We start from the raw sequence: 25,020 nt of genomic DNA on the forward strand, positions 1-25,020 counted from the left end.
GACAGTTTAGTTTTTCATACGTAAGGTCTTTTTTAGGTCAGACTCTAAAAAAATAGTGAAGCTGCTTAGAAATGTGAACAAACTTACCATTTTCAACCTGGAGATGACCTGTAGAAAATAAACTTCATCAAGATTTGTAATTTCCTTGCTGAAAATTACCAGTGACTACAAAGACTTTAGTAAGAAGGAACCATTGTGATCATCTAGTATGACTTCCTGCACATTTCAGATCACAGAGCCTTATCCATTCACTCCTCTAACAGACCCCTACTCTGGCTAAGTTACTGAAGTCCTCAAATCACAGTTTAAAGTCCTCAAGTTGCAAAGAATCTTTTGCATTAAATTTAATCTTGCAAGTGGCCCCATAATGCAAAGGAAGGTGAAACACTCCTGCAAAGAGTCTCAGCCAGTCTGACCCTGGGGGAAAATTCCTTCCTGGCCCCAAATATGACAGCCAGTTAGGCCTTGATCATGGAGACAAGACCCACCAATCAGACATCAGGGAAACATGGAGACCAGAACTGCACACAGTATGCCAGATGAGGTCTTACCAATGCCTTGTATATTGGTTGTAACAGTTTTTGGCTTTACTAGTGTGTCAAAGTTCTGGCCATGGCCCTAGGGTCCTGAGCTTCTGGAGGATAATGTTTGCCTCAGAGGCTTGCTGTGATCCTCCTCACAGCCTCTTCTTTTCTATAGGCAAGGATCACAGCCTACTGAGCTAAACTCATCAGAGTTGGGATGAAAACTCCTCTCCAGTCCTGATCTCCACTCTCATGGGAAAAATCTGTTGTGGATGGGGAGGGTTGCTGGGAATTTGGGCCCACCCACTACTTTGAGTTCTAGCCAAAGAACCCTAAGTCAGTGGCCACAGACAGAGTTTCTTCTACTCCCAGTCTGGCAGCTTCTTCCCTGGACCACTTCCCCCAAATGATCCCTCTCAGTACCTTTCCTCTGGTACCTGATCAAGTCTGTCCTGCTCCTCCATGGCACTCTGCCTTACTTAGAGTCCTCAGTTCTCATTCAGAAGACCTTTTGCTCTCAGATCTTGAGCTTCTGCCCTCTGCAATAAAGCCTTATAAACAGAAGTCTGCTGCTTCTGGCAAGCTCTTCATTGGCCTCAGGTTCCTGCCTAATTATGCTCCACTAGGCTTGACCCTGTTTACCCAGGGAAGGTGAAACTGTTCACCCAGGCTATGTCTACACTGGCAGGTTCTTGCACAAGAATGGCCATTCTTCCATAGAGTGTCCACACTGCCCACCTGCTCTTGCGCAAGAAGATTTACAGTAAAGTGTGGTAAAAGAGGGCTTCTTGCCCAAGAGCTACACTCTTTTCTAACAGGTGTAAGCTCTCTTGTGCAGGAGCTCTTGAGCAAGAGGGCTGTGTGGACGCGCAGCTGGGGTTTCTTGCACAAGAAAGCCCTATTCCTAAAATGGCCATCAGAGCTTTCTTGCACAGAGAGCATCCACATTGCCATGTTCTTTTACACAACTTATATAGAGAAATATAATTCTTGTAAGTTCCTAAGTGCATGACCTCGCACTTTGAAATATTAAATTTCAACTCATTTTTATTACTCCAATTTACAGGATGATTTAGATCTTCTTGTATGATATTCCAGTTCTTTGTATTGGCAATAACTCTCAACTTCATCTCATCTGCAAATTTTATTAATGCAGCGCCTCTGTTAGTGCCAGTGTCAGTAATAAGAATAATTAAATTAAATTGGTTCCAAGACTGATCCCTGAGGAACTCTACTACTAACCTACTTCCAGCCTGACCATTCACTTTTCAATATGAGCTGCGGAAGTCTCCCCTCTCACCAGTTTCTCATTCACTTTTCAGTTCTCATATGAATCCCCTTTTTAGCAAATGTAACAAATAATTGTCCATGTAAAACTTTTTCAAATGTCTTACTGAAATCCAAGTAGATTATATTCCTGCATTTCCATTGTCTAAAAAATTAGTTATCTTTTCAAAGGAGATCAGATTAGTCTGGCACAATATATCTTTTGTAAAACCATGCTGTATTTAATCACAATTGTTGTTCGTATTCTTGGACAGAGATTATATAGGCCTCTGATTTAGTTCACTCAAACTGTATGACTCCGAATTCCGTTTTGGATGTGGTAATCTCTGCCTTTTTATCTTTGTTCTCATTATACATCCTACCACTATCCTAAAGCTCTTCATTAGTCTCATTAACAAGTAAGGCAAATTATTTATTTAGGTGTTAGGCCATGCCTAGATTTTCTTTAATCTCCACCTCATCCTTAGTACTTAGCAGTCCCTCTTCTTTCTTTTCTTGTTTGCTCAAATAGTTAACTTCTGGGATAACTAGAATTAGCCATGTTCAGGGCCTGATCTAAAGCAAAGTAAAATTATTGTGAGCCTTTCCATTAGATTTGATGGGCTTTGGTCAACTCTGAGGTTGTGCATGAAATCTGTGTACATTTGCATATTGTGGAAAGTTCATTTTTGCTATTCATTGGGAAAAAACACACAAAAGAGTGGACTTTTAAGCAGTCTTACTCAAACTATTCATATGCCAGATTAAAATGTTGTACAGCCAAGTCAATTATACTTTAGTGACTGATGGGGAAAAGTCCAATATACAGAAAACTGATTGAAAAACTTCTTCACAAACTGCTATATATTTGAGTGCACGTGCTTAAAAGTCATCTCTGACTTACGGATTTTCTGCTGAAGTGAGCCTGAAAAAGAAAGATTGAATAACACATTTTCAGTTTTTCTCCAAATTGTGTCAGAAAATGTAACTTCTTGTTTTTTAACTAAATGACCAATCAAGTTATTAGACACATCATAGCAATGGAGAGCTTTCTTCTTTGATACTTGTCATAGAAAGGAACTAAGATTGTATTTTATACTGGTGCAATGGGTGAATTTAGACTGCTTAATTCCTCTCTTTCCTCTGCTTGAAAAGAATTTTTTTTATAAATTAATGTGCATTTTCTCAATACCTTCAATAGTTCGATTGCAAAGGAGTGACACATATTGAATAAGTAAATCTTTTCCCCTGTTAAAACAAATCATCTTAATTGCCCCCCCTCCCCGTAGATAGTGCTCCATCTTTCCTGTTTCAGATGAGGGATTCTCCTTGACTCTTTATGAGCAAGTGAAAAGATTTCTCAGTATCACCCTAGTAAAGAAGCAATGCTCACCCCTGTTATCAAAAGGCCAATATTTTTCTTCCATCATCAAACCTCAGAAATCACAGCAAACTTACTCTTTTCCACTTTGAACCAGCCTGCAAAAAACAAAACAAAACAGAACAAAAACCCAAAACACAACCAATATTGTTAATAAATACATTTTATTTTCATTCTGGGGACTCTGTCCTGCCCCCACTGACATCAAGGGGACTGCCATTGTTTTCACTGAGACCAGGACCAGACTCCAACTTAAAAGTTGTCAAACTTTTTGTTGCCATATGTGAACTCTGATACATAACCCATAGCACATCTATCGGATGCTGTCAGCCCTTTCTCATTGATAAATACCCAATCCCTAAAATTTCTATTAACAGAGAATACTCAGTGGAGAAATGCGCTCAAACAATGCAGTAACATTTAGATTCCAACTTTTGCCCACTAATAAAAACTCATCTGGAGTTGTCCATCCCAATCATGCTGACAAGCCCCTGTAACCTGAAGCAATAGTATAGAAACATTCCCTCCTCCCATGCCTACCCAACTGGATCATTCAAAGCATGTCTACCTTTGAGTTGTGGGTGTAGGTACCCATGCTTGCCCTGACTCATAGAAATGTATGTCTGGAAAAAGCCTCGAGAAGTCATCAAGTCCAGCTCACTGTCCTGAGCCACGACCAAGTAAACTTGAAATATGTTGGTCCTGCTTTGGGCAAGGGACTGGAATCAATGGCCTCCTAAGGTCTCTTCCAGCCCTATGATTCTGTTTTTTAAACTTGTTTTTAAAAACTTCCTATGATGGTGATTCCACAGCTACTCTTAGAAGCCTGCTCCAGTGCTTAACTACGCTCATGGTTAGAAAGTTTTTTCTAAAATCTTACCTAAATCTCCCTTGCTGAAGATTAAACTCCTTATTTCTGCTCTTACCTTCAGTGGGCATGGATCTACTGATCACAGTCCTCTTCATAACTTCCCTTAGCATATTTGAAGACAGTTATTAGATTCCTTTTCTTCTTTTCTCAAGTCTAAATATGCCCAGTTGCTTTAACCTTTCCTGAGAGGTCTTATTTACTGAATTCCTTACTGTTTTTGTTGGTCTCTATTTAACTCTCTCCAAATTATTCCTAAAGTTTGATGTCCAGAACTAGATACAGTACCCCAGCTGGGACCTCAGCAGCACCAAGTAGTGCAGGACAATTACTTTCCATATACAGTAAACTTTAGGACCCAGGGAGTGCCGAATTTCTCAGATATATAATATTTGCCTTTTTGCATTTGCATCACATTGTTGATTCATATTCAATTTCTGAATCCCTGACCAACAGTCTTCTCTCTCTGGACACCCTATTCTGAAGGCAGTATAAAAGTAATGGTGGCAGTATCATGGTCTCGTTAAAATAATTTTGTGACCCCCTATGCAACTCTCTTTTGGGTCAGGATCAACAATTTGAGAAACATTGGTCTCCTGCTGTGAAATCTGTATATTATAGGATAAAAGCAAACAAAAGATCAGATTTCATGATCCATTACACATTTTTCATGGCCATGAATTTGGTAGAGCCCTAATAATTGCTAATGGTTAGAACAGAGTTTCAGCTAATTTCTTAAGTACGTGAGCATGAATATCATCACGCCCTGCTAACTTGAATATATCTAATTCTTCTAAATATTATTTTACATGGTCTCCCCATATTGTGGCATGTGTTCCTTACCCCCTGTTATTAACAATAAAAATTGTGCTAAGTATCTGATCACCATTAAATTTTTTGCAGACACTGAAGCCGTATAGGCATTAAACACCTCAGCTTCTTGATACTATCAATTATTTAGTCTTTTTCTTTTTATTGCCTTTTATGTCCCTTGCTATGTGTATATCATGTTGTGCCTTAAGCTTCCTGGTGATTATGCTGTTTTTTCTACCACACATTAATTTGTAATGCGCCTGCGTTTTCACTTCTTATAGGATTCCTTTCTGATTATTAAAGAGGTCCTCGTAGAGCTATATTGGCCTCTTACAACTCTTCCAGTCTTTCCCTTATATCAGAGTAGTATGCAATTTGTATGTTTAATATTGCCATCTCGAGAAACTTCCAGCTCTCCTGAACTCCTTTAGCCCTTAGGTTTTCTTCCTATCAATCCTACCAAACTGCACCTACGAGTTCTCTAAGTTTGTTAAAGTCTGCCTTCTTATTTCTAAGTCACTCATTACCCTTGATCAGGCTAGTGCATTAAAAATAAAAATGTGGCCATGGTGGCATGGGCAATGGAAAAAGGCAGAGCCCCCAGCCCACCAAGATCTTGTTTGAAATCCTAGGCATTTACTTGGGTAGCTAGCCTCCCCCACCACTTATACCACTGTTGCTATGCTAAGGGCTGAGGAAGGAGAAGGCCACAGCACCATACTCTGACCCTTCTGGGGATGTGGCGCCAACCCCTCACTCCTTGCCTCCAGCCTGTGGTGGCTGCTGGCTCTGCTCAATATACTGATGTATGGAAGTATGTTAATTAAACCTCCTGCTCCATTGCAGGCCCACCCTTACTCAGATTAAGCTAACTACTTTCAATTTCTTAGGTGTCAGGGCTACAGGAATAGTTTCCTAGTATTTTTATATTTCCTTTGTCAAATTCCAAATATATATTTAGGACCAGTTTGAGATGTGGAATAAAGAGAGTAAGCAGTAAATCTGTTCTTCCTTCAGTTCTCTGTATGAATGAATGAGGGAAGATGGGCCATGCAGAATGACTAAAGTTTTCCCTTGCGTATTATTGACAAAGAAATTATCACTGAGATGTCAAATATGTAGATGTTTTTCCATATCAGGCAAAGAATATTTTATCAACTATAGATATTAAAATATTAAGATGTTAGTTTTCCCATTCCTCTCTCCTTTGCTACTGTCGATATCACTGTTGGTCTTCTTTCCAGCAAGTGAAATATAGAAGTATTGGATAAAGAGTTTAAAAATATTTATAGAAAGAACAAATCTGAGGGATTGCTTAAAATGCAAATTTACCAATTGCATATTGAGACTTTCTGGTGGGGACAGCATGATTTCTGTCTGTGGGTTTTTTAATATTTCGCTAATGCAGCATTTTGATATTTTTGATTTATTAAATATATTCATGAACAGCAGTAGGAATCTGTATTATTTGTTCAGCACCATATTCAGTGAAATTAATACTTTTTACATTCACAGGCTCTCCCACCAAATTCAGGATGTATTCAAAATCTGATCTCAATAATATAAATGTTTATAGAAAGATTAAGACACACCTACCAAGAACAGTAAACCACTTTCAGGAAATTAAAACAGTTTTGTTCTAATAGAGATTTTGATCAAAGTCTTAATTTTTCTCTAGTGTAACCACACTGACTTTGCTAGAATTTCACATATTTGGCCTCTGCTAAATAGGATACTATTTTGAGAGGAATTGTGGCCAACATTACTACATTGTGTGCAACAGTTCTTGCACTTCCATCACATACTCTGTCCCTCTACTGCTTAAATGTACAGGTATAGAGGTCAATACACACTTACCACATTTCTCTCGCAGCTGTTCTGCAAATGAATGACATACATTTGAATAAAGAATACATGTTCTCACATAGTGTGAACTTACATTTTTTATGTAGATTGATTTACAGTAAAGAATTCTTGGAGCTGCATTGTAGCAAATTTCATATGTGTAAGACATCAGTGTAATTAATTAGATCTACCCCAAACCTATTCACACAAGTCAACTATGGTCATCATTCCATACATTTTGATGTGTATTGTTTTTCCTTGTTATTAATAAGTATGTATTCTGACTGATAGACTAAAAGCCAGCACTAGACTTAATTAACCAATTATGTAACCTACTGTTCCAGATCCTATACATTAGATATAACTCTCTCAGGGCTAAGAAATATGTAAGGCTAAACAAAACTAAAAGGAAACAACTAAACAAGCAGCTAAGGGGGCACATTAGGGCTACGTCTAGATTATAAGCCTCTTTTGAAAGAGGCTTTTTCAAAAGAATCTTTCAAAACAGCTTATTTCGAAAGAGATTGTCTAGACAGAGCCTCCCCATCGGGGGCTCGTACCCCATTCCTCCCTCACCTCCTTCCACTTACCCTTCCCTAGCCCCTTTTCTTGATGTACAAAATAAAGGACAATTGTGTTCAAAAATGGAATCTGTCTTTATTGAACAAAACTGGGGGAGACTGGGAATAGGAGGTGGGAGAGGGGAAGAGAGAGGGTGGAAGAGGGGAGGGCAACAAAAATGATCAGGGGTTTGGAACAGGTCCCATATGAAGAGAGGCTAAAGAGACTGGGACTTTTCAGCTTAGAGGAGACTGAGGGGGGGGGATATGATAGAGGTTTATAAAAACATGAGTGGTGTGGAGAGGGTGCATACAGAAAAGTTCTTCATTAGTTCCCATAAAGAAGGACTAGAGGACACCAAAGGAAAGGAATGGGTAGCAGGCTTCAAACTAGTAACAGAAAGTTGTTCTTCACAAAGCAAAGAGTCAACCTGTGGAACTCCTTGCTGCAGGAGGCTGTGAAGGCTACAACTAGAACAGAGTTGAAAGGGAAGTGAGATCAAGTCATGGAGGTTGGGTCCATGGAGTGGTATTAGCCAGGGGGTAGGAGTGGTGTCCCTGCCCAAAGTTTGTGGAAGGCTGGAGAGGGATGGCACAAGACAAATGGCTTGGTCACTGTCTTCGGTCCATCCCTTCCAGGGTCCCTAGGATTGGCCGCTGTCGGCAGACAGGCTACTGGGATAGATGAACCTTTGGTCTGACCCAGGACGGCCATTGTAAGCTCAGGGCTCAGGGTCGGGGGTCTCAGTGGACCACCTTGATTTTCATGCACTCCTGGTCCTGGGTGGCCAGGCTGGCAGCTCTCCTGCCCTAGACAGCCACCTTCCTGTGCCTAGTGTGGAGATCGTGGACGAGGTCCACGGTGTCCGCACTAGCCCAGGCGGGTGCCCGCCTCTTGCGGTCCCGGGCAAGCTCCCAGGAGCCGCCAGCCTGGTCCCGGGAAGAGGGGAAGGGCTGGGGGGCATCGGGTGGGTGGCTCGATCCGTGCCAGGTGCAGGGTCTGCTGGCTGGGTGCTGGCAGGCTTGCACCTGGCACGGGCACCGTAGCCAGCCTGTGCCCCTTTAAAGGGTCCGGGGCCGGGAGGGGGGCATAGAGTTTCCCTGGTGTTGGCCAGAGTGGCCACCAGGGAAACCTGGGAAGCCTTAGCCTCCCACTAGTTCGAATTAAGGGTCTACACAGCCCTTAATTCGAACTAGCTAGTTCGAACTAGGCTTAGTCCTCGTAGAATGAGGTTTACCTAGTTCGAACTAAACGCTCCGCTAGTTCGAATTAAGTTCGAACTAGCGGAGCGCTAGTGTAGCGCCTATTAAAGTTAGTTCGAACTAACGTCCGTTAGTTCGAACTAACTCTGTAGTGTAGACATACCCTTATTTAGTGAGATAAATATTATGATCTGTAAGTTGTTCTATCTATGTGTTCAACCACTATCACATTCTTTCCCCTATTTTCAAAGTCTCATTATGGCTTATCTGTTTTCAGTTAACAAAAGTATTGTCATTCTTTTCAGTATAAATTGGATCCTGAATTCACAGGTTCTCATAGCAAATGCAGGGTGAATTTAAAAGCTAATCTAAAAAATATCAAGGTCCAGATACCTGGTGGGTTTATACTACAACTGCTAAATCAAAGCCCAGAAAATTGATTGTAGCACCATCAATCTTCCATATAGTGTAGATGTGCCCTCAGAGTATGTTTACAGTAGAGGCAGGTATAAATCCCAGTTTGAGAAAACATGCCCACAATAGCTGGTACTGAGCTAGTGTACAGGAAAAAAAAGTGTTACCATGGCAACAACAACAATTTAAGGGGTTATCCACGCAAAATATGATCGCATTTGAAACAGTAGTTGTGTGCTGGGGAAGGCAAGCCTTTCCTGTCTTTGCACTGCACTGTTAATTTTGGTGTGATCACTGATGAAAATTTAGGTTCCCATGGGACCACAGTAAAACACACCAAATAAGGAAGTTACTCACCTTTGTGCAGTAACGATGGTTCTTCGAGTTGTGTGTCCCCATGGGTGCTCCATTGTTAGGGTCCCCATGGGCGCTCCACTGTTGGTGGTGTTGGGTGGACCCAGCACCGCAGATTGGAGTTTTCCATTAGCAGTGGCTGACCACATATGTGCAGCATGCACTGAGCAGTGTTCGCTCCTTTTTGATGTCTCGCACAGTCCGGCTCCTGCAAGTTCCTCAAGTCCGCCCCAGGATCTGAAAGATAAAAAAAAGGAGAATCCAAAGAGGGGAGAAGGGCAGGTACTGGAGCACCCATAGGGACACACATCTCGAAGAACCATTGTTACTTCATGAAAGTGAGTAACTTCCTCTTCTTCTTCGAATGGAGTCCCCGCGGGTGCTCCACTGTTGGTGACTGTAGCAGTATCCATATAAGTGGAAGGTGGGCAATAGAGCCAAGGTTTAGCTACAGCTGAGAGCGTGGGGTATCAAGTAGTATTTTCTGAAGGTATCGTTGGTGGACCATGTGGCCACTTGGCAGATATCTTTAAGAGGAAGTCCATGAAGGAAGGCTGTAGAGGTTGTCACCGCTCTTGTAGAATGAGCTCTAAGTGACTGGTTGTGGGTTATTTCATATAGCATAGCATTTTGTGATGCAAGTAGCAATAAGCTTAGCAATTCACTGTGAGGAGAGAGGTTGGCCCTTGGAATGTTCCGCTACTGAAATTAGCAGTCAGGCCGATTTGTGAAAAGATCATGTTCTTTCAAGTGATCCATGCACGTCTAATGAATGAAGTAGAGCTTCGTAACAAGTGGTGTGTGGTCTCAGGTAGAGAGATGGAAGTATGATTGTCTCGTTTATGTGGAAATCAGAACAAGCCTTAGGTATAAAAGATGGATGTGGATGTAATACAACTTTGTTATTATTGAAGACGGTATATTGGGGTACTGCCCTTAATACTTCTATTTCTCCAACCCTGTGGGTGGAAGTGATGGCCAACAGAAATGTAAATTTTAGTGTTAAGATTGAAAGTGGAGTGGTTGCTATGGGCTTGAAGGGAGTGTGGGTAAGGGTGTTGAGAACCAGCTCCAATTTCCATGTAGCAAGTGGTATCTGGTGTGGAGGGTAAAGGCTGGAAAGGCCTTTAAGTACTCTCTTGTTGGTAGGATGTGCAAATACTGAATGACCATCAAATTAATCGTGAATGCAGTAATAAGTGTTAGATGTATTTTTAAAGATGCTATGCTCAGCCCTGTTTCTTTTAGTTGTAGGATATAATCCAAAATATCATGTATAGGGGTGCTCTCTGGATCTATTCACTTTCCAGCACACCAGGAAAGGAACCTGTGCCACTTCTGAAGGTAAGTGGATCTAATGGATTATTTTCTGCTATTCAGTAGCACATTGCTCGCTTTGCCAGAACAGTGGAGTTCATCTTCCTGGAACCAACAATGAGCCACGCCGTTAACTGTAGTGTATGGGGTTGAGGATGGATGAAAATCCCATTGTTATGGGTTAGGAGATTGGGGTATATGGGCAGGCGATAGGGTGGTTGAGAAGATATCTCATACAGATAGGGGAACCACGTCTGTCATGTCGAAAATGGGGCTATGAGAATGACTCTTGTTCTATCTCTTGATTTTTCTCAAGAACTCTGGAAATAAACTGTATGGGAGGAAAAGGGTATAAGAAGGCACCTGTCCAATGAAGGAGAAAGATGTCCCCTAGTGATCCTAGTTTTATGCCAGCCCTTGAGCAATATTGTTGGCATTTTGTGTTCTTAGAGGGGGCGAAGAGGTCTATCTGTGGCTGACCCCAGTGGTTGAAAATAGTCTGAAGGACACGCAGATGACGTTCCTTTGCATTGTCTGGAGCAGTGTCTGCAGAGCAAGTTGGAGAATACATTACTGATGCCTAGTACGTAGGAAGCTGTTATGGTAACCACATTGTGGATGCACCAATTCCATAATCAAATTGCTTCTGCACATAGGGAATAGGAGTGGGCGCCACCCTGGGCGATTGATATAGCACATTGTGGATACATTGTCTGTAAGTACCCTCACTATGGTTCCTAAGATGTGTGGTAGAAAATGTCTTCATGCATTTGCAACTGTCCTTAGTTCCAGTATGTTGATGTGTAGGATAGACTCTCCTGTCATTCATAAGCCTTGGATGAACAGGTCTCCCACATGAGCTCCCCACACTTTGAGGAAAGCATCAATGGTGATTTGTGTGGTAGGTTGGTCCTGATGGAATGGGACTCCTATAAGTAAGTTGTTTGGTTTGGTCCACCACTTCAGGGACACTAGGACGTTGGCAGGTAGCGACACTTGTCTGATTACATCGCTCTTGCAATGGATATAAATGGAAGCAAGCCAGTGTTGAAAAGAGCGAAAATTGAGCCTCGTGTAAAGAACTACATAAGTTGTAGCTACCATGTGACCCATGAGTTGTAAACAGGTAAGTATTGAGGCTCTAGGGCTGTTCGTAAGCATAAAGACCAGGTCTTGAATTGCTTGGAACTGTTGGAATAGTAAGTATGCTCTTGTTGCAGAGGAGTCTAATTGGGCTCCAATGAACTCTAGGGTTTGTGTAGGAACAAACGTTGATTACTGCCTATTGAGAATGAGACCTATCAGGTTGCAAGTCTGTCTGATTATGGATATCATATGGAGAGTATCCATAGCAGTTGACCCTTTTATCAGATAGTCAACTAAGTATAGAAAGATCATGATCCATTGTCGATGGTGATATGACGCAATAACAGCAAGTGTCTTTGAGAATTCCCTGGATGCCAATCACAAGCCGAAGGGTAGGACTTGGTACTGATAGTGGTCTGATCCAACTACGAACCATAGAAATTGTCTGTGTGTTCAAATGCTAGACTAATAGATGCTAAGGTCACCATCTTGAATTGTTGTTTGCAAAGGTAGTGGTTCAACCTGTGAAGGTTCAGAATAGGTCTCCAGTGACCGGTCTTTTTTGTTGTGAGAAAATAGTGGAAATAGATGCTTCTGTTTCTGAACTCTTCTGGAACCATCTATACCACATAGATGTATAAAACATGGTAGACCTCCTTTTGCAAGAAGGGTCCCTGAAGAGAGACGGGGATGGTGGGGACGTGGAAGTTATAGCTACAAATGGGATGGTGTAACCTGATTATATGATCTCTAGGCAGGTAGAGGAGCACCCACAGGGACACACATCTCAAAGAGTTTCCCACGGCTCCCCGTGGCTGCAAAAGATAAAATGGAGCCAATAGGAGCCTTTAGGCTCTGTGGCTGTGGTGCTGGTACATAAAAAAACCAGGGTTACCAGTTAAAGTGTTTCTGAAAGTGTTTCCATGGTACACTTTCAGAAACACTGCCCTAGAGCATGGTAGTTGATATATTTGTTTTTGGTGGTGACAGTCTTTCATCTTCCCTCTTCTGTTTTGTTTTGTTTTGTTTTGTTTTGTTTTGTTTTGTTTTTTTGGAGAAAAGTTCTAACAGGAGAAAAAACATTTTTTAAACAAGCTAACTAATACCATAACTACGAATGACAATTGAAAACTGACTAAAGTGATAACAATATCTAACAATAAAAGTTAATTTCTTGTCTGACTAGATTTGTTGATGAGAAGAGTCAACAAATGTGACTTGGGGTGGCGAAGAAGGAACTGGCGGGAGCTGGACCACGCAAGATGCCAAAAGGGCAGGAATGCTGCTCAGTGTGTGCCATGCATGTGCAGTCCAGCCAACCACTGCTAATGGAAAACTCTGATATATGGCACTAGGACCACCCAACAGCACCAACAATGAAGTACCCTTGGGGACACTAACAGTGGAGCACCTATGGGGACACTACACGAAGAACTATGAAGATTCCGTATTTGCAGTTACATTTGGAGATCTATCAGGTAGTAAGCTTTAACTCCATTTAACTTGTATTATTTTAATGATATACTGAGCTAGCATTTTATCCAAAATGCCTTGTGGTATCAAGTCAAATGCTTTTGGGCATGTCTACACTAGGAAATTATTTTAATAACTCCCAAAATAACTATGTTGAAATAACTTGTCCATGCTACAAGGCATCATCAAAATAGTGCTGAATTATTTTGAAGTAGTGTGTTCACAGTAATTGGAGGCTGCATTGCATTTAAAGACCCCAGAAGCACTCCAGCGAGGGCATCAGGAGAGCTATCACTTTCTGTAGCTGCTTGCTAAGCTGCTTGCTAAGCTAGCTGAGACTTGCAGTTAAAGGGGCTCCTCTCTACAGCTGGGTCCCACACGCCATTTGTCCACTGCCTACCTCCTCCTGGAACACTAAACTCATGTTGAATGCTCTGGTTGTCCTTGAGGAAGACACAACACTTCCAACCTGGAGCTGGAGCCGCTGCAAAGCAGTGCCAGGCTCTTAGGCCTTGTGCTGTGCCCCATGGCATACTTCATCCCATGTGGAGATTCGGGAGCATGATGACCAACCCAGACTGGGGGGCATCTTCACCCAGGTGCTAACACTCATAATACCCCAAATTTCCGTCTGTCTCATGCACACCGTTGAATGCCACTTCTGATGCAGGGAGACCAGTTCTGACTGGTGGGACCACATCGTCTTGCAGCAATGGGACAACCAGTAGTGGCTCTAGAACTTCTGCATGTGGAAAGCCACCTTCCTGGAGCTCTGCGAGTGGCTTACCCCTGCCCTGAGGCAACAGGACACCCAATTGAAACCCACCATTCCTCTGTAGAAGCATATCACCATCACTATTATCCTCTGGAAGATCACTACCCCGGATAGCTACCACTCCGTGGGGAACCAGTTCTGCATGGGGAAATCCACGATTGAGGCAGTGCTCATGCAGGTTTGATTATTTTACTATTTTATTAGGAGGATGGTGAAACACTGGAATAGGTTTCCTAGGAAGGTAGTAGAATCTCCATCCCTAGAGGTTTTTAAGTCACAGCTTGACAAAGCCCTGGCTGGAATTGTTTAGTTGTGTTTGGTCCTGCTTTTGGCAGGGGATTGGACTCTGTAACCTCCTAAGGCCTCTTCCAACACTATGATTCTATGTTTCTATAGGTGGTCAAGGTCATCAACATGAGTTTACTGTGAATGGTCATCACCCTGGAAATTGCTGACCCCATCATCACTGGCTTTGCCGCCATGGACTTCCCCCACTGCAGGGGGCCATGTATGGCACCCACATCCCTATTCTACCCCCTGACCACTGTGCCTCCAACTACATCAACAGGAAGGGGGTAGTTTTCAATGGTGCTGCAGGCTCTTGTGGACCACATGGTATGGTTCACTGCCATTTATGTCGGGTGTTCGAGGAAGGTGCACAATGCCTGTGTATTCCACAACTCAAGCCTGTTCCACAGGATGCATTCTGGAAGTTTTTCCCCTGACTAACCCACGAGAGACAGGATGGTGGACATGCCCATGTGTGTCTTTGGCAATCAAGTCTACCCCTACTCCCCTGGCTGATGAAGCCCTACACAGGCAGCCTGGACCCCATCAAAGAGAACTTCCAAAGCTCAGCAGATACTGCTTGGGGGGTCAAGTGTGCCTTCAGCCATCTAAAAGGGAGGTTCAGGAGTCTCCTCACTCACCTGACTGGAACATTCCCTATGTGGTGGGAGCCTGCTGTGTGCTCCACTATATCTGTGAGTGCAAAGGGGAGACTTTCTTGCCAGGGTGTGGTGTGTTTGTGTGGGAAGGGAGGATGGGGAGGTAGAGGCTAAGCAACTGGCCAGGGATTTCAAACAGCTGGACACTGTTGCCATTCAGCATGCACACTGAGAGCTGTACTCATCCAGGAGGCTGTGAGGGAGACCATGGGCCCAGAAGGGGCCCCTGCATTGCCTCTGTGTGCCTTCCCTACTCCACACCTCCCTTTCCCTGCTCTCCCTTCCAATCTTCTCCTACTCCCCTGCAGAGCAAATAAAGAAGCCTTTTTTGTTTGGGGGAAAAACAGTCTTTTTTCTTTTATTTGGAGGATATACAACAGTGGAGTATGCCTGGGAGCCTGGGAGTTCCTACCACCACATGTTTGCAAGCCCCGGAAGAGAAGCCAGGAGGAATGGGCAGATGCTGGGAGTTGGGGGAGAGTGGGTGTGGGGAATTGAACAGGGAGTTTGGGGATGAGTAATTAGGCAGAGCGTTGTGGGGGACAAATGTGGGGAGATGGCTGGTGAACCACTCCATACACATGACCATGAATTCCATGATGGAAGTTATGGAGGAGCACATGGCCTCATGCTGGCATGACAGCTGTTCCCACATGGCCTTCCTCAGCTCCTGGTAAGCCTAACAATCCTCATGGTCAGTGACCTGCTCCTGGTGCTCCTCATCAAAGCTGCAGATGAGGAAATGGAGGCAGTCCAGGTATACCCACACCAGGTTCTCACAAGATCTCCTCCACCAGTGGATCTACAAGGTTGTGCTGATGGCATCGGTGGTGGTGGACACACCACACTTGCAGCTGGCCCAGCTGTGAATAAAAGTGATAAGGGCAGTCATACCTGGAGACACTGTGCATGAAGCCTAGCCCTAATCTCTGAGTTGACACTAAGGGTATGTCTACACTAGCTCCCCTAGTTCAAACTAGGGAGGCTAATGAGGGTGACTGAAATTGCTAATGAAGCATAGGATTTAAATATCCCATGCTTCATTAGCATGTTCCCGGGTGGTCGCCATTTTAGAAATTGATTAGCCCGAAGTAACTGCCCGTGTCTACAAATGGATTCCGATTTAAAGCCCTAACTCAAATTAGCTGTTATTATTCCTCCTGGAAAGAGGTTTAACAGCTAATTCGAGTTAGGGCTTTAATTCGGAATCCCGTTTCACTGCTGCGTGTAGACGCTAGTCAATTTCTAAACTGGCAGTGTGTGTGAGTGGCAGAGGTCACTTTCCAGAGAGGGTGGTACTGGGGTCCCCTCCACTTCTTCCACCCGACAGGTTCTCATGCAGGGGGATTGGTCTCCTCTGCATGGCTGTGCTTGACCAGGAGTGGATGCTTCCCCAGTGCTGTGTGCAGCACTGCTGTGTGTTCCCCTGACCCCAGCCTCCTTAGTGGTGGCTTGTAGTGGGAAGGTGTCCCACCAATGTCCAGAATAAGACAGGCCTGTCCAGAAACCTTGTGAGAATGAGCAATGGATTTCTGTCCGAGAGAGTCATGGGGTTGAATGCTCCAGACTGGTGTTCCATGTGCACCCACATGCCCAGGATGTTGTGCAAGCCCAGGCTGAGAAGGCTGGGCCAGGAGTGTGCAAGCCCCTTGCCGCCTTCTGCCTATCCTGTGCCCCACGTGTGTATATGGTAAGTTATAAAACTCACCTGAAATGTCTATCCCAGGTTTGTCCAAGCCCTGAGAGACATTCAGGGGGAAAGGAGAGGGGAGACTGGCTCCAGGAGACTGGCTCCAGGCTAAGGATGACCTCCTGGTTGATGGACACGGTGTCCAGTCTAACCTGCTCCTCCTCGTTGTTCTCCTCCACAACCCTGCTCTCGTGGAGGCTGATGTCCTCACGATGATACAGGGGAGACTGGTCCAATTCCCAGAATGGCATCCAACTGCTCATAAAAGCAGCAGGTATGTAGTGCCACTCCAGAGCTGGAACTTTGCTCCCTGGCCTTGATATAGGCCTGCTGGAGCTCTTTTGTCTTCATCTACATCTGGTCCAGGGTCCGACTGTGTCTCTTCAGAGCCAGGCTGGCGGCCATTGGGCTGTAGATTTTGGCATTGCACCTCTTGGTGCAGAGATCCTGGATGTTTGTCTCCTCCCTCCAGACTTCAATGTGATTCAGGATCTCGGCACCAGTCAAGTAATGTTGCAAGTAGTTACAGAAAAATATAAGTTACAAATTAAGATATTTGCAGCCCTAATTAAAGTGCATTAGGTAGGAAAACAGATTTGTGTGTTCCCCTCAAAATATTTGTTCAAGTGTTACCCACATAGAAGTGTGGATATGATTGGATGTTTTGTGTGACCGATAATTTAGAAAATTCCATATTTGGCCACTTATCTTAAAATAGTCTATTTATGTGGATAAGGACACCTCATTCAACTCAGAGTTTGATGAACTGGACACATTCTGAATAAAATATTTTCTTTAAAACTGTGCTACACAATGGTTAATTTATGGACTTCTGTTTAGATTTAGAAATATAAGATGCGTAGTTGAGTTTAAAAAATAATCGTATTACACCTGCTTAGAAATCTGAGCTAACTTACTGTTTTCATGCTGGACTTGATCTGTAAAAGAATAAATTTGATCAAGATTGGCATTTTTAAATGGAAAATTGTGTTGTCATTACTATTGATCATATCAATTCTAAAGTTCTGGAACTGTATGATTATCTATTTTGAATGAGCAAATGGGATTTGTAAAAAATTCCATTGGATTAGATAGGCTTTGAATCAGCAACAAAGTTTCTCAAAATGGTCCTATATATTTTGGAAAGACCATTTTTGCTATTAAGACTGAAAGAATGAATCAGCACAATTCTTTTTAAATGTCAAGGAATATGAGCAAGTTTACTCAAACTCATCATGGATACTGTATAAAGATTTATTACAGCCAAGCTAATGGCATACTTTTGGGACTGTCAGGAAAAAGGGACTTAATCAGGAAATTGAAGGAAAAGCTCTCTCACAGAGGGTAATTAATTTAAATGCAAGTGCTAAAAAGGCGATTTTGATTTACAGATTATCTCCTGGGGAATTGCTAAAAAAGAAAAGTTGAGATAACACGTTTAGTTTTTATATAAATGAGGTGGGGAACATAGCTTGTTTTATTTTTAATTTAATAATTTATCAAATTTATCAGACACATTATAGCAATAGAAAACTTTCTGCTTTATTGCTTGTCAGAAAAACAAACCTATGTTTAAACCCAATTGCTTTTAACATTCTACAATGAGATTCAGATATGAAGATTACTCTGCTCAATCTCAGTTCTATGCAGTCTCATCGTAAGCTGTCTCTCTCCTCTGCCTGATAAGAAGATCACAGTAAATCATTGTATACTTTTCAAGTGCCTTCCACAGCTTGGTTACAAAGGAATTACACACATTTGAAGTAACTACATATTTGACCTATTGCATAAATCAGTCAGCTCAATGCTTCCCCATTAAGTAATACTCAATCTGTCCAGTTCCAGGTGAGGGAACTTCCTGGAGTCCCCTTTCTGTACAAAATATAGTGCAAGTAAACAAAAGTTCTTAATGGTGTGGGAGGGGAAGCACATGACCTCTCCATGTGAACACCCACATTACTCTGCCCTAGCCCAGAACCCTCAGGCTCTTCTCCTCCTCTATCCCACATTGCCAGGGGGAAGGAGAGGTTGGGGCCACTGCAGTAGACGGAGGAGCTGCTAACATTGTACTTCTTTCCCCATTGCTCCTCCCAGCAGGAAAAGGAGTAGAACTTCCAGTCCCATCCCTCCCCTCCTCCTCGGTTCTCCCACAGAGCTTCAATGTTTGTGTACAGGGCTCAGGGATGGAGGGCAGGGGTGGCAATTCTGCTCCTTTCCCCATAGGGAGGGACAGTGGGGAAAGGTACAGACTGCCGGCAACACCTCTGGCTGCCATAGTGCTCCAAACCCCATCCCTCGGGACCCAGCCCTATACATAGATGTGAGGCAGATCAGGGAAGAGGCTGGGGTCAGCCAGCAGGCAGTCTTTTCAGTATGCCCTGGGAGCTAAACCTAACTTGCTGGCATGACATACCATACTGAACCCGCCCTCTTGTACCACTGTGCACAAATGATCGAATCTCTCCTTATCACTCTGTAAAATACATTCACCAAGAAGGCAATACTTGACTAACTTCTTCCAAACCATAGAAATCAGAACAAACTTACTGTTTTCTACCTGAAGCCGTTCTGAAAAAAAATACACAATATTGTCAATAAATACACTTTATTTTTATATTAGGGATCCAGTGCTGCCCCACTAACATCAGTGGGATTTCATCCATTCATTTCCATGAGAGCAAGAACAGGTTCAAAGTAAACAACTATTTTCATTTTGAATATTATCATATGGCCAAGTTGACACAATTCCAGCCTTTAACACAGCTACCACACCTCTTTGCTCTTCCCTCCATGATGAACACCCCATCCCCACTGATTAATGTGGGAGAAATGCACTCAAACTTTGCCCAGTATAAGTGATTCACATGTGAAAATCTTTCACAAACATCATGAGAAGATCCTTGTCTCTAAGCAGTTGAATAAATACTCCCCCTTTCCCTTGCAAATAAATCATTATTGGTATGTCTATACTTGAGCTCCAGGATGACTTTGAAGGAAAGGAAAAAGAAAGCAGGCAGAATGACTGGATTTCCACCTTGAGAGTCATTGAAAAAGTAATAAATGATGAAGTATCAAATATGTAGATTTTCTTCCATGTAAAAAGGAAAGGCTATTTTATCTAAAGTTTGTATTTAATATTTAAGGTTGATATGGTAATTTTCCTGTCACTCCATCTTTTACTGCTTTTGATGCCTCTTTCTGTATTCTCCCTTGCAAGCAAAATTTCCAAGCATGGGTTATTCATTTCTGATAAAAATGCAAACTCAAAGATAAAAAAATCTGAGGAATTAATGCAAATTCAACAATTTTATTTTAAAATTTTTGGGAAAAATGTATTTGCTCAACATTTATATTTCTTTTGCTCAAATGGTTAATATTGCAGTTGACTACTTGGTTTACTATCATCATTCAGGAGCACTCATAAGGATTAGCCGTATTCATACAGACATATGTTTACTTAGATAAATACTTTAGTCCATGATTTATGCTATTTGTATGCTCAACCACCATTCCAATTCCCCTTCCTGCTCTCAGCCTGCCATCACAATTTCACTGTTTTACTGCTAGAAAAATTATCCTAATTCTTTTGCAATGTTAGGTTGTTGCTGAACATGCAAGTTCTCTCACCAAATGCAGGGTGAGTTTCAAATCTAGTCTCAATAATAAATGAGGATTACAGGGTGTGAAAGAAAAAATTGTGTGTGTTGAAGAGACAAAATGGTACAGAAAGAGGAAACATTCCCAGATAAGGTGTAACAAGGGAGAGACCTAGTCGAGGTTTATCACTCATGGTGAGGCAAGCAGAATTAGGTGGTTGGAGCAGGCTGCCTCAAGATTGGTTGTGGTCAAGCTAGCAAGAAGGAGGGTGCAACATCACCCCCCCCCCCCAGGCTGGGTGCAAACAGTGAACATTGTGCCACCCGACTGGCTCCTGCCAAAGGAATATATAACACACCATTTTGCCCCACAGGTTGGAGTCCATTGATTGGACATATTGGAGTGATGTGCACGTCGGACTTCTGCCTTAAGCAAATTAATCAATTTTACCTGGGGTTTGGCCAGCTCCAGAGGGTGAGTGGTATGTATGAGTGTGTCTTTGAAAGTGTGTGCTAAATTGGGTTAAGAATTAGATTGTTAATTGTTCAACTTAAATTAAATTGCTTTTAACCTGTCTTTAAAATTGCTAATTACTAGATATGTATATCACTTTTAAAACTGCTCCTGAACAATTGCTGGCAATAATACCCTTAAAGGTATATTTGAGCTACTGTGGATCTTTGTTCTGTGACACTGATTAAAGACCTGGTGTGTGGTCTGATTAACCATATAACAGCGCCTTCTTGTGACAGGTTCTTTTAAGAATGTGGAGTTGCTATTTCGGGATACTTCAGGTATCCCGAAATAGCAACGTAGTCTTGACATATCCTAAGACAACTACACAGTACATGAATTTGCATCAGATTCTCCATCCCACTACTGCTTAAATATAAAGCTATAACAATCAATATAAGCTTACCTCTTTCCACTAGCAGCTCCTCTGCAAAGGAATAACATATATTTGAATAAAGTAATTTTTTTCTCAATACAGGTAACTAATGTTTTCCATGCAGGCTGAGTTTAGACACATAGCCTCTTTTATCAAGATTGTAGCAAAGGGTGCACGTGTGCAGGGCATTAGAGCATAAGGAATTATATTTACACCCAGTCACATAAGTCAACTACCATCATCCTCTTTTCACTTGTTTATAGGAGCTCTATATTTCATTCTAATTAATAAGAATGTGGTTAGACCAATGAACCAGGACCAAAGCCCAACAGTGGACTAACCACTCATGTGACTTAGAACCTCTACACGCTTTCAAGGTATGTCTATGCTGGAGGTGTAATTCTCAGCTTGGATAAAAAGTGTAACTGAGGCAGTGACAACCGTGTAAGTGGCATATACCATCTGAAAAACTAGCTAGGTACAAAAGGAATTCTCACAACCTAATGCAGATATGGTTACATTGATAATTTTGGCATGCTAATTTGATCAGAACGAGCATGGTTAGGTCTGTCCATGTTGTAAATTATACCTCCAGTTTCAGTATACACATATAAATAGTGAAGGTGAAGCTTCTTAGTGCATGGGAACATGTTCCAAACTTTCATGTCATTGATGAAAATGTTAAATAGAATAATGCCAAGAACTGATTCATGTTGGACCATATGACAAACATACCCACTTAGTGAGGATTGTTGGTTTATTATTGCATTTTTAGACCAACCAGTTAGCCGTCTTTTAATCTATAGTTTAAAAAATTTAAATCAACATAAAATTAACATGACATATAGATATAAACATATTTAATTTTTTTTCCTGTTATATGACAGAATGATGTCATGAGGCTGTTTGGCCATGAAAGCGTCCAGGGAGAGGGGAATTGGCGAGCATAGAGAGCAGGGTGTAGCCCCCTAGTCTATACAGATTTTCAAACTAAGTGTCATGTAGTACGATGTGGTAAAGAGTAGGAAGGAGGGACATGCCAACTCCCTGAAGAGATGGAAGGATAAATATGGACCAAATAAGCTTTGTACAATTCAAGTGATGATTTTGAAGGTGCTTAGATACTTTAAAGCATAAGTTTTCTAGATATTTGAAGATAAATTGATAGAATAAGTTAGTTATCAAAAACAAGTCTTCCTGTGGCACCTTATATTTTGGTTAGTCTCTGAGGCGCTACAGGACCACTTGTTTTTAAAGTTAGAGACTAACATGGCTACCCAACTAAGATCAATTATTAAAGAAAAAGTTGTGCTTTTATTTAGACCTAGATGCTTAGGATGTAGAGTTCAGTTAACAATTCTGATTTAGAAACTGGAGAAAAATTACCTTTTTCACACTGGAGTTGTTCTGGAAAAAAAATCAAGATTTCACTTTTAATTATTGAAAATTAGATTCTCAATACCATTGAGTATGTCAATATTTAACTTCTGGAATAGCAAGAATTACCTACATTCAGTGAACAAATTAGGCCCTGGGAGACTTTCCATTGGATTTGAATCATCTCTGAAGTTTCTCAAAACTGTCAAATATATTTTAAAAAGATCTTTTTCCTACTGAGATTGGAATAACAAATGTGTAAATTTTTTTTTAAATGCCATGGAATAAAAGAACCCTTACTGAAAGCCTCTCATATGATGAATTAAGATTGTGTACAGTGAGGACCTTGGCATACAACTGTGATGGCAGGACAAATGGCATTATTCAGAAAATAGAAGGAAAAATTTTCTCACAGATGACTTGAATGGAAGTGCTGAAGAAGAAACTTTGACTTACCGATTATCTGAGGGGCAGTTGCTAAAAAAGAAATATTGAAATAATCCATTCAGAGTTTTTCTCAAAATGAGACACAGAATGTAATTTTTTAACAGATCTTTAAACTACTAGGTATAGCATATGAACAGAAAAAAAAATACATTCTGCTTCACTTGAAAAATAAACTGTGTGAAATGAAATTGCATTTAAAATTGTACATTGGGAGTCGGATGTGAAATTTTGCCTGTTTAATCTCACTTTCAATTCATTCTCCTTTCCATGATAAAAAAACCTACAAAAGTGTATAGTTCTGCAGTTTTTAAAGTAGCTTTGGTAAAAAAGAATAATTTATATTTGAGTCCCCTGTTGTGTAAACCTATCATCTCAATGGTCCCCAAAGAAACAATGCTCAATCTGTCCTGTCCCAGGAGAGCAAACCTCCCCTTCATGGACAATTGAGATGATCTTTCATCATAGAGCTCTTAGGCTGTGTCAAGACTACATGGCTCCATCGATGGAGCCATGTAGATTAGACAGATAGGCAAAGGGAAATTAAGCCGTGATTTAAATGATCGCGGCTTCATTTAAATTTACATGGCTGCCGCGCTGAGCCAACAAACAGCTGATCAGCTGTTTGTCGGCTCAGCGCGCTAGTCTGGACGCTCCCCTGCCGACATCAAAGCCCTTTGTCGGCAGCTCCGTTATTCCTCGTGGGATGAGGTTTACCAGGGCTGCCGACAAAGGGCTTTGATGTTATCAGGGGAGCGTCCAGACTAGCGTGCTGAGCCGACAAACAGCTGATCAGCTGTTTGTCGGCTCAGCGCGGCAGCCATGTAAACGTAAATGAAGCCGCGATCATTTAAATCGCGGCTTCATTTACCTTTGCCAAAACAACAAATCTACATGGCTCCGTCGACGGAGCCATGTAGTTTAGACGTACCCTTACAGAAATTCACCAAGAGAGCAAACTTACGTCTTGCCATCTGGAACGGACCTGAAAAAGGAAAACAAATATTGTCAAAAAATGCTCTTTTCTTTCACATGGGGAATCCATTCCTGCTCCTTGACAGCACTGAGACTCCAGCCATTGATTTAAATGAAAACAAGAACAGGCTTAAAGTAAACAAGTATTCATACACCCAGACTGACATCATTCTAACCTTTGACACAACTGTGAAACATATTCAGTCCTCCCTCAAGGATAAACACCAAAACTCAATTGACTCGCATCTGCAGAATACACTCAGATTCCCCAAAAGAGAAATACACTCAAGCCAACTCAGAATCCCCCTTTTACCCAGTATTAAATAATTTACATGTGTCTGTCCCTCTCAATTATTATGAAAAGCTCTCTATCCTTAAGCAATTGCGGAAATCCCCACTCCACACCAATGCAGTCCCAAAGAACAAACTTATGATGTTCTCTGAGTGAATGAGAATAGAAATAATGTAGAAAGACTAAATTTTACTCTGAAGTTTTATTGAAAAATAAATGAATGTTGAAATATAACAGATATGGATTATCTTCCATATCAGGCAGAGTCTTTTATCAGCTAAATATTTTATTATATTATGAAGACTGATATTCTATCCCTCCCTCTTTTGCTGCTTCCAATATCACTTTCTGTATTCCCTCCTGCAAGTAATGTTTAGAAATATGGACATACATTAAAAACTCATATTGAAACATTTTAAACACTGGAGACATTACTTAAAATACACGTTTATCAATTTAATTTTCAAATTGGAAAACGACCAACATTTATGTCTATGTCTTTAAAACATGTGGCTAATAAGCAATTGGCTACTTGATTTGTTAACTTCATTCATGAGCAGTTTTATATGAACCAGCCATATTCGAACACACTCATATTCAGTTGAGATAATATTTTGGGCCATCACTTGTGCTAGCTGCATATTCAACAATTCTGTATCTTGCTCTTATCCTATCATCATGATTTCACTATTTTTACTGCTAGAAAAATTGTGCTTTTGCAATGTAAGGTGGCTCTTGAATGCACAGGTTCTTAGATCTGATTCAGGGAGTATTAGAAATCCAGCCTCAGTTAAATCACATTCTACACAAAGATTAGGACTCAGCTATTCTGCACATTAAACCACTTCCTGATAATTAAATAAATAATATTGGGTTTTTTTTTTAAATCAACAAAGCCTTCTTTTTCCTTTGTGTAACTCCACTGATATT

The 25,020-nt window shown here is 41.6% G+C and overlaps 1 protein-coding gene across 5 annotated transcripts in view; it reads right to left on the minus strand.

Moving 5' to 3' along the window:
* Positions 1-25,020, minus strand: part of LOC112547760 (uncharacterized) — a 92,509-nt gene that overhangs the window by 32,308 nt on the left and 35,181 nt on the right. For all 5 annotated transcript variants that reach the window (XM_089770016.1, XM_089770014.1, XM_089770015.1 and 2 more), the window contains 10 exons: positions 23,788-23,808; positions 22,836-22,856; positions 22,389-22,409; positions 21,033-21,053; positions 19,064-19,084; positions 17,434-17,454; positions 6,710-6,730; positions 3,249-3,269; positions 2,695-2,715; positions 88-108 (listed from right to left, as the gene is read on the minus strand). In XM_089770016.1, coding sequence (XP_089626142.1) covers positions 88-108; positions 2,695-2,715; positions 3,249-3,269; positions 6,710-6,730; positions 17,434-17,454; positions 19,064-19,084; positions 21,033-21,053; positions 22,389-22,409; positions 22,836-22,856; positions 23,788-23,808 — 210 coding nt within the window. The remainder of the gene's footprint in view (positions 1-87; positions 109-2,694; positions 2,716-3,248; positions 3,270-6,709; positions 6,731-17,433; positions 17,455-19,063; positions 19,085-21,032; positions 21,054-22,388; positions 22,410-22,835; positions 22,857-23,787; positions 23,809-25,020) is intronic.

The sequence above is a fragment of the Pelodiscus sinensis genome, chromosome 18 (genome assembly GCF_052426305.1).
Source record: "Pelodiscus sinensis isolate ZL-2025 chromosome 18, ASM5242630v1, whole genome shotgun sequence".
NCBI lineage: Eukaryota > Metazoa > Chordata > Testudines > Trionychidae > Pelodiscus > Pelodiscus sinensis.